This window comes from Sinocyclocheilus anshuiensis, unplaced genomic scaffold (assembly GCF_001515605.1).
Source record: "Sinocyclocheilus anshuiensis isolate Anshui unplaced genomic scaffold, SAMN03320099.WGS_v1.1 scaffold36, whole genome shotgun sequence".
Taxonomy (NCBI): Eukaryota; Metazoa; Chordata; class Actinopteri; order Cypriniformes; family Cyprinidae; genus Sinocyclocheilus; species Sinocyclocheilus anshuiensis.
Window position 1 is genome coordinate 556,734 of NW_015554072.1, and position 9,757 is coordinate 566,490.

The window sequence follows — 9,757 nt, forward strand, 5'->3', positions numbered from 1 at the left end:
GCTCTATTAAACTTTAAAAATGTTATGTTAAATGTTTTGTTTAGCAGGAAATCAACTAAACGGAATTCTGCTTAAAATTTAATTTGAAATGAACAGCATTTTGCCATTCACTTTGGTTTGTTTGTAGGCTCTTCCTTGCTGTGAAGGGTCAGATGTCACAAAGAGGTTTGCGTATCATGTGTTGTAGAGCAGGAACCATTTTCAGTCTCACCATCTAGGAATTTAAACCCCTAGTTATTGTGTTTTGCACAGCCATGTTATCTTTTCCCTAAAGTGCTGTGTGATTATCATGATAAATGCATCTTGCAGGCGAGACCCTATCAATATTGCCTCTGCTTTTTTCACTGTTTATGGAGTAGTGCAATATTGCTTATAGGGTCTTGACTTTAAGGGTAATCTGCAATTTCAGGAACATTCAGGGATTTGATTGTCCTTTGGCATTTTTATTAAAATGTGCAATGAGGTTATGCCAAGGCTTGACAAGATCTCAATCTGTGAATCTTTTTGTGGAGAAAGAATGGGGTTGCTGCTTTAAACAATTTAATTTGAAATGCAATAAATAACACCTGTTTTACATTAAAAAACAAAATGGCCCACGAATATTTTGATGTGGTTGTAGATAGCTTGCTTTTAGCAGTGCAAACACAGCTATTACATTTAAACCTTTCCTAATATGAATTATATCATTAAGTCAGAGAAGTCGAAAAGTGACTTTTAAACAATAGTAATAGACCCAGGCTAGTTTATTCAGCAATTTATTCAGATACTCTTTAGTTGTCCACTGTAAAGCAGCGTTTCTGTCAAGTCCATGTATTTGGAAGGAAATACTTCTGTTTTTGATAATGCATATTTTTCCTCAACATGCTCTCACATCGTCTTCCTCAACATCGTCTCAACTTCACAGGTCATTAGAGAAATAAATTACTACAGCACTGTCATATTTCAATAGGCTTAAAATTTGAGCTCTGAAACAACAATTTTAACTTCCTTGGTTTCTCTGTTGGCCATGTCTAATATTGATATTTAAAAACACAACTGTTTTTACCTGAATTTGTTTTTGCAAATTGTGATTTTTGAACTGCACATGTAAGTGAAAAATACTATTGACAGCTGAACATTTTAACCGAAGATCCTATATACAATATATAATATTTCAGGTCGTGCAGTTCAACATTAAATCAATGTAGAGCAAGTTAAATTTAACATTTCATAAAGCATTGTTTGTGTGAAAATCTAGCTCTCTCTAAATGTGCTTTCAAATAGTTATAATTTTGTTCATATCATCATAATCTCATAATCAATAGGTTAACCTTGAGTGAGTCTGTGTATGCAGTAATATGTAAGCTGTGTAGAGGTCTGAGAAATGGATCATGAAAGGCATAAGAAAGCATTTCTTGTGATGGTCAGGGATTGACGGGTGTATTTCTAAAGGCTGTTGAATGAGTGTTTTATTTTTTAGACCACCTGAAAATGGCTGGAAAGCATTTGGCTATTTAGAAATGATAAAAATTTAGTGTAATATGAACAACATACTGTTTGTGTGAGCATGTTCTTGGTCCCATTGCTTGTCTGTTGCCTGACACTCTTTCCCTGTTGCACTACTGTGGGAGCTGCAGCTAGCAGTGCAATAATGAAAGGGCATCAGTCCACTGCACCAGACCACCAAACACACACCTATCCCTTATTTACCACAATTGACATGCTTCTCCTGCATGCTTCAACCCAGAAGAGCCGCAAAGCACTAATCTGTCCATACACCTTCCGTAAGTGGTGGTTGGTATTTACATTCATTTATTTAGCAGATGTCTTTATCGACTTTTAAGCAACTTTAAATACAAATGAGGAATAAAATAGATTTTTGCTTTGGCAAATCATTAATTTGCTCTGTACATAATCAGTCTTCAATAAAAGCAAAATGCATTAAATAAGTAAATTGTTAGTTTTTTTTCTTATTTAAATGCTGTTAATTGCAGAAAAAATGTATTTTGCCTGCTTGTGAAATTAAATGTCATTTTATTATTTTTTGTTTAAAGTGTATGGCAGCAGTAAAATGTCATTGTATTTTCAGATAGGATGCTGTCCATAAATTGTACTTGCATTAAACATTTTACTTTTGTAGTTTATTGTAAGAGAGTTTTATGAGATTTATAGTAGTGTCATGCAGTAGCTTTGGTTGCTCGATTATGTTTTATTAGGTTTATAGGTTTGTTCTGATTTTGCATCTCCAAATGCTTGCTGAAAATCCACAACATCTTTTTTGTATATATTAAATGACTGGATTAAAGGTCCTTTCAGGCCAAGAACGATAACTATAACGATAACCAATAACGTTCTGTTTACTATATCACGCACCACTATCTCTATAAAAGCATGCACTCTTTAAAATCACATGGATTCTGATTGGCTGTCAATGTTTTATGCTTCATCAGCTGGAAACAATTTTTTGTGAAATGATATATAATTCCTCTGTGCCATTATCGTAGTTGTGGTATGGACTTTGCTATTCTTTAACACGTAACAACTATTTTAAAACTAAATATCGTTATAGTTATCGCCCTTGGTGTGAATGGTCCTTAAACACTTAATTTTTGAAATGAATTTGCATTAATTTACTGCTAATATGACCAATTATCCCACATGGAAAAATACTATAGTAATTTGTAGTAAATACTAGTGTTTTTGAACCATACTATAGTAAAGTGTATTATACTGTATAGTATTTACAACACTTTGTTAATGAATACTACAGCATACTGTATAGTGAACTGATAAACTAATAAATACTGTAGTATACTTTAGTTTTTAATACGGTAAACTGTTGTGTATTGTAGTATAATATACCCTATAGTTGTAGAAAGCTTAGGTCAGTATTGGGTGAAGTAATTTGTTTTTATTACTATAGTTGTTATATTACCACAGCAACTATAGAATTACCACAACAAATTAATTCAAGTACTTTACTATAGAATGGTTCAAAAACACTATAGTATTCCTATAGTATTTTTTCATGTGGGATATGTCTTTTGTGCTTTCTGTGTTTCTTAAATTGCCATGGGTACAATTTTGCATTCAAGGTGATTTCTGAGCGCATATTTCAGATCCAGTCGCTCTGTTCACAGAAGTGGTTCACAATATTTCGACGTCAGACACTTGAATTTCCTGGTCACTCTCATGATCGCATTTATGCTGTAACCTTAATGCTTGTCTGCTCTTGAGTACGATGTTTTTTCATAGCTCTTCACTTGAACCTGGACATGTGTTTTCATGGCTACCCCATCCGTGTGGATTCTCAGTTCAGCTATTGATTTGATTATGAATCGTGCAATAGAGAACTTTTGAGCTATTTAAACCACGTGACACTAGGCTCCCTCAGTGCAGTATATGACACTGCGTCAAGATTGTGTCTCAGATATGGTGACAGCCAGTTAACAGGTTCTTTTTTAATATGATGCGTAGTAATAATTTATGTTGACAAACGGCTGCAATAAATGTGTAGAATCGACAATGAAGGCACATTCGGTCCAATTGTAGTGGATCTTGATAGCCATGCTAAGCATAATAGGCCTATATGAAGAGAATAAAAACAAGTGTCTTTAATACAGACGCAGCTCAGTTTAGATGAAAAGACACATTTTTGTACCATATTAAATGAATCGTTCTCAGATGATAAGAGTTCATAATGGGTGACTGCTAGCTGACTACGCAAACCCTGTGTTATATTATGTCGCCATCTTCTGGCAAGACAAAAAACAAAGTGGGTTGCCTTCAGCCCGCTGCCTCTTGCTGGACGTGTGTGTGTGTGTGTGTGTGTGTGTGTGTGTTTTACCTATCAAAGGGAGAAAAAAATGTTTATACAACAATTTATTAAAATTAAGTTTAAAATTCGTACACGTCTGTGAAACTTATAAAATTAGCATTAATTAAAATAACATCGTTAAATATGTTTGACAACTCTTAATTTTATTTTGATTAATAAATCAGGAACACATTATTAAATTAGATAATATTTAAGATAGGCTATTATTAGTTCGTGTAAATAAGCAGTATGAAAATGTAAGCCTATTTAACATATAATAAAAGTTCTTATATTTAATCTAGAAGTTTAATTGTCTGCTAATTACTATACTATGTTGAGCATCATCATGTAGTAATGATCCATAATGTTATTATAAGTCTTACCAGATGTTTTATATGCTTTTTCATTCATTGGTCTCTTCAAATATTTATTGGTTTCTGCTTAAACAGGTAAAGTGGGACATTGTTATTCATCTAATCGGTTTAATCATCATTATGTGGATTTTTCCATCACTCAAATCAGCATCATCCTAAAATAGAAGGAAGATATAAAAGAGATCCTTTGGTTTTGACATCATTCAGGGAGGCGAGTCATATTACAGATCTATAACAGTATCATATTTGAACAGCAGGGGTGGGAAACACTATGGTAAGTCAAATTATAAAACCTATTGAGGCAAAACATAATTTAAACCCCTTAGCCGTCACTCACATTTTTGAACATAGACGTGAAAGTGCACGATCCAAACTTAAATTTTTATAATTCATGAACGAAAACATTTTGTAACATGATATTGATGTACCATTTTCATGGTAATGCAATGTTTGATTTTAAAATGGGTTTCAAAGGATGAATTTTGAGATTTGAAGTTTTCAATTGATATATAATTTCTGATGATTTCTAAAGTGTGATAGAGAAAAAGGCAACAAAGAAGACTTTTTGTGACAAAGGTCAGAACTCCTGTTATGATGTAGATTTTTGAGGTGCACTCTTGTCAAAAATTAATCTATTTTCCTACATAATTTAACAAAAACATTGGTAAAATATCTATTTAGGAGTCTTAGACCTTTCCAACGATATATAGTTTGTCATGATTAGATTAGGATGTAATTGTAATATAGTGAAGTAAACATACACTGTAAAAAATAAGTGTAATTTTAACTGTAAAATTTTGTAAAAACGCTACGCAAAAAAACTGTTAATAGGTTAACAGTAAGTTCCCGTACTATATACAGGGAAAAACTGTAAAATATCTAACCAGACATTTCATGTAATTTTACAGTAAAATGCTGTTAATTTGACAGTTTTTAGAAGTAAAAATAACAAATCAATGTATAATTTACAGTCAAAAACTGTAAACTGATATTCCCAGAATTCCCTGCGTGGCACTCCACATTTGAAAGTATTTAGTTTAAATAATCATGTTTTTTAATAGTTTTTGTTATTAGTTATGTATATTTGGGCTTTATGTTACATCTTCTGTTGTTTAATGAAAGTTTAATGCATTATTTAAGTATCATGTGTGTTACCATGATGGTGTTTTGTGTTTGCATGAATGACTGTGCACCTTCTATATATCAATATATACTTCTGCTTGTGGCGAAGCTACTTGTGATGAGGTTTGATTCTTCATGTGGCTTTCTCTTTTACCACCTGCATTATTATGGTGGTTGTCAGTATGTTAAAGGTACAAAACAGATTTTAATAGGAGTGTGCATTGTTGAATTTACTGGTTTACATTCAAATGTTCTTGTTTGTAAATTACAGTTTTGTACTGTAAAATGTACAGTTTTTGGCCGTAAATGTGTTTACAGTTTTTCTGTATTTTTTACAAAATTATTCCGGCAACCACAGCTGCCAAAATTATTTTGTAAAAACTACAGAATTTTTTTTAAAGTGTAGGCATCCCACAGAGGGGACGGGTGACAGTTTAGAGGTTAAATATCAAAGTTTACAAACAGTAAAATATAATGAGAATGATAGAATCACGGTATCAGTAAGGAAGTTCAAACAGTGCAATTTGAAAATGTACATCTAATAACTTATTTAGTAAAATCAGTGATCTACGTGTTCGGGGAAGTATTTTAAGTTATTTTTAATATTTCTTCCTGTTTGCGTGTTGCCGTTGCTGTTACATTGTGTCATATCTACGAGGCTAAACCATTTGGAACAACTTATTAGAAAGTATCCCACTTTAACTGTTTTCATTCAGTGAATACTACAGTAAAACCATAATAAATTAATATGACATCTGATTTAAACTGCGTGAGCAGAATCTTTCATTTTGTTTAAATTTAATGACAGGTTTATTGTAATAACAATATTTCGGCGGAAACTGTGCTTTACCATGGTGAATTTTTGTAAAGATTTTATTAAAACCAACCTGGTTAGGGTTAAAAAAAGTCTCAAAACATATTTATATAAACAGTAAATATATAAACAATAAAGCATTAGATAGTTAGTAAGCTGTTTGTTTGTTTTATTAACAAACTGTAAGAATTAACTGTACGTTTAACAAAATATATTCTTAAAAACAGCTGTTTTCGTTTGGTAATATCGATGTTCAGCGTTTCATTATTCCAATATGTAACGGTTAGTGATTTGTCCTCACTGTCCTTCCGTCACTGTGTATTATTACACATATTGTTTACAGTCCTAGTCACACATTTCAGTGATATTTCTTTCTTTTCAATGTTCATGCAGTATGTGCCAAACAGTAGCTAAATGCTGCCCCCATTTGGATGCTGTGTGTCATCTTTCATTTTCCAGAAAAGTGAGATGAGCAGAAATAATCACTGTGACAAGGTGATTGCATTTGTAATTTTAGAGTAATCTTTAATAAAGTCTAGATAGCGTGGAGTATTTTTTGACTTGGATTCAGAAATTGGGCATCACAACAATGTATCTGCTTGTTCATAATTGTTTAATTATATGGTTCTTTAAAACATATTAGTTGTTCCAACTCAAATAAAAATTACCCACAGTATGTTTTCAAAAAACTTTATTTATGGTTTCATCAAATTATGTACATATTGGGTCATATACAGTATGAGGTGGAAAACAACTATTGGGAATTACAGTAACAGAAACAGTCATTTCATATTTTTCCCCCACTGAATTCAGAAAGATTACAGGATTTCACAGGTGCAAAAGCACTATTTTATAGTACAATGCCATTTGTTCCAGTAGTAATCCAATCTAAATATAAATAATACAAAATACTCAGTTTTGAAGCATAAAATCCTGGTTTGTAATGTCATTTTATTCCCTTATGTACAAACACATTCTTGTAAAACAAACCTTTTTGCCTTTTTGTCTGTGATGTTCATTTTGTGGGTGACTTTTGTCTCAAAAATTGTTTGACCAATAAATGTAAAACTTTATTGAAGCTGAAGGTTTATATATATATAGAGAGAGGGTTTCACAGCATGTGTGAGTGGAGTTCTCAGCATCATCAGAGCTCGTCGTGGCGCACTGGATCACTGCTGGGCTGAATAAAAACCCCCTCCATCACCTTCCAGTAGTTATGCTGATTGGATGAAGGCATTCCATGGACCTCACGCTGGCCTCTGATTGGTTGACCGTACTGCTCTCCGGTTACACTGAGGAAAACCTCAGTGGCGTCATGTTTGAATCGCACCACGTCATCACGTTCCCAGTACGTTGCACTGCACTGCACGCTCCATACGTCTAAATAATCTCCTTCTCCGTTTTCGCCAAACGCACTCACTTCCTACAAACATAAAACAAATCAGCACGATGATATAATTCAAATCCAGCCAGTTACAGTCACCTGAACATGTAGGTTAAGATAGAAGAGTGTTGTGTGGATCTACTTGGTGGTTAGACAGTGGGGAGCTAAAGTGATGTGAGTGTAGGTTGCGTCCGGTCTTCATGTGTGTAATTCGGATGGCCTGTCCGCATCGAATAGGCTCCCCGCGCTGACAAACTTTGTCTGGTTTCCCACGGATACGCCAGTAGCTGTTGGTTCATTTTCCAGAAAAGTGAGATGAGCATAAATAATCACTGTGACAAGGTGATTGCATTTGTAATTTTAGAGTAATCTTTAATAAAGTCTAGATAGCGTGGAGTATTTATTGACTTGGATTCAGAAATTGGGCATCACAACAATGTATCTGCTTGTTCATAATTGTTTAATTATATGGTTCTTTAAAACATATTAGTTGTTCCAACTCAAATAAAAATTACCCACAGTATGTTTTCAAAAAACTTTATTTATGGTTTCATCAAATTATGTACATATTGGGTCATATACAGTATGAGGTGGAAAACAACTATTGGGAATTACAGTAACAGAAACAGTCATTTCATATTTTTCCCCCACTGAATTCAGAAAGATTACAGGATTTCACAGGTGCAAAAGCACTATTTTATAGTACAATGCCATTTGTTCCAGTAGTAATCCAATCTAAATATAAATAATACAAAATACTCAGTTTTGAAGCATAAAATCCTGGTTTGTAATGTCATTTTATTCCCTTATGTACAAACACATTCTTGTAAAACAAACCTTTTTGCCTTTTTGTCTGTGATGTTCATTTTGTGGGTGACTTTTGTCTCAAAAATTGTTTGACCAATAAATGTAAAACTTTATTGAAGCTGAAGGTTTATATATATATATATAGAGAGGGTTTCACAGCATGTGTGAGTGGAGTTCTCAGCATCATCAGAGCTCGTCGTGGCGCACTGGATCACTGCTGGGCTGAATAAAAACCCCCTCCATCACCTTCCAGTAGTTATGCTGATTGGATGAAGGCATTCCATGGACCTCACGCTGGCCTCTGATTGGTTGACCGTACTGCTCTCCGGTTACACTGAGGAAAACCTCAGTGGCGTCATGTTTGAATCGCACCACGTCATCACGTTCCCAGTACGTTGCACTGCACTGCACGCTCCATACGTCTAAATAATCTCCTTCTCCGTTTTCGCCAAACGCACTCACTTCCTACAAACATAAAACAAATCAGCACGATGATATAATTCAAATCCAGCCAGTTACAGTCACCTGAACATGTAGGTTAAGATAGAAGAGTGTTGTGTGGATCTACTTGGTGGTTAGACAGTGGGGAGCTAAAGTGATGTGAGTGTAGGTTGCGTCCGGTCTTCATGTGTGTAATTCGGATGGCCTGTCCGCATCGAATAGGCTCCCCGCGCTGACAAACTTTGTCTGGTTTCCCACGGATACGCCAGTAGCTGTTGGCATCATCGGCCAAATCCACGCCTGTTACTGATTGCTGGCCACTTCCTGCAGGGTATCGTGTAAACAATGTTTAATTTGAGCATACATGTAGATCATCTTCAACCTCATATTCATTTACTACTGTATTTAGATAGTACTCCAAAGTACTCAAAGAATATTACAATACCTTAACATCCCATAGTACATTTTATAAAAAAAAAAATCTAAATATTTAGAAATATTTGTAATGATTTAATATTATCATAATTAGTTATAGTTATATTAATGGCATCATATCAAAAATCAATTACACAAACATTTTCCCTAAAGAACTGCTAAAATATCTGGATCCAATGTGTGAAATATCCATTTTAGTTATTATTATTAATTATTTCTAATGTTGTTTATTATTCATGGTGTTCTGGGTATTATTTAGTTTCATATTAAGTTATTTTGGTCAGTTTCTGTATAGACACATACAGATAATTATACAAATATTTTAGCTAAGCAACACCTAAAAAAAATCTGGATAACCAAGTTAAATATCACTCATCATTATGACATTATTATTATGAGTAGTAATTTCTTTTATTTATTTTTTTTTATTCAGACTGGAATTATTTTCTTTAGTTTTTGTGTAGACATACAGATAATTGTACAAACATTTTTTACCTAAAGAACTGCTAAAATGTCTGGTTACACTGAGTTAAATATAATTTTATTATTATTATTATTATTATTATTATTAAAAATAACCACAA

At 33.4% G+C, this 9,757-nt stretch overlaps 2 protein-coding genes across 2 annotated transcripts in view; both read right to left on the bottom strand.

Moving 5' to 3' along the window:
* Positions 1-7,129: 7,129 nt before the first annotated feature.
* Positions 7,130-7,782, bottom strand: LOC107668725 (stromal cell-derived factor 2-like protein 1; the record flags this gene model as incomplete). Its single annotated transcript, XM_016460699.1, has 2 exons — positions 7,130-7,529; positions 7,633-7,782. Coding segments are annotated over 2 exons (429 nt in total), but the record flags the coding sequence as incomplete, so codon positions are not given.
* A 151-nt stretch (positions 7,783-7,933) lies between these two features.
* LOC107668746 (stromal cell-derived factor 2-like) overlaps positions 7,934-9,757 on the bottom strand; it is a 2,793-nt gene continuing 969 nt past the window's right edge. The window contains exons 2-3 of the mRNA XM_016460724.1: positions 8,866-9,062; positions 7,934-8,762 (exon numbers count right to left, since the gene is read on the bottom strand). Coding sequence (XP_016316210.1) covers positions 8,484-8,762; positions 8,866-9,062 — 476 coding nt within the window. The 3' untranslated portion in view covers positions 7,934-8,483. The remainder of the gene's footprint in view (positions 8,763-8,865; positions 9,063-9,757) is intronic.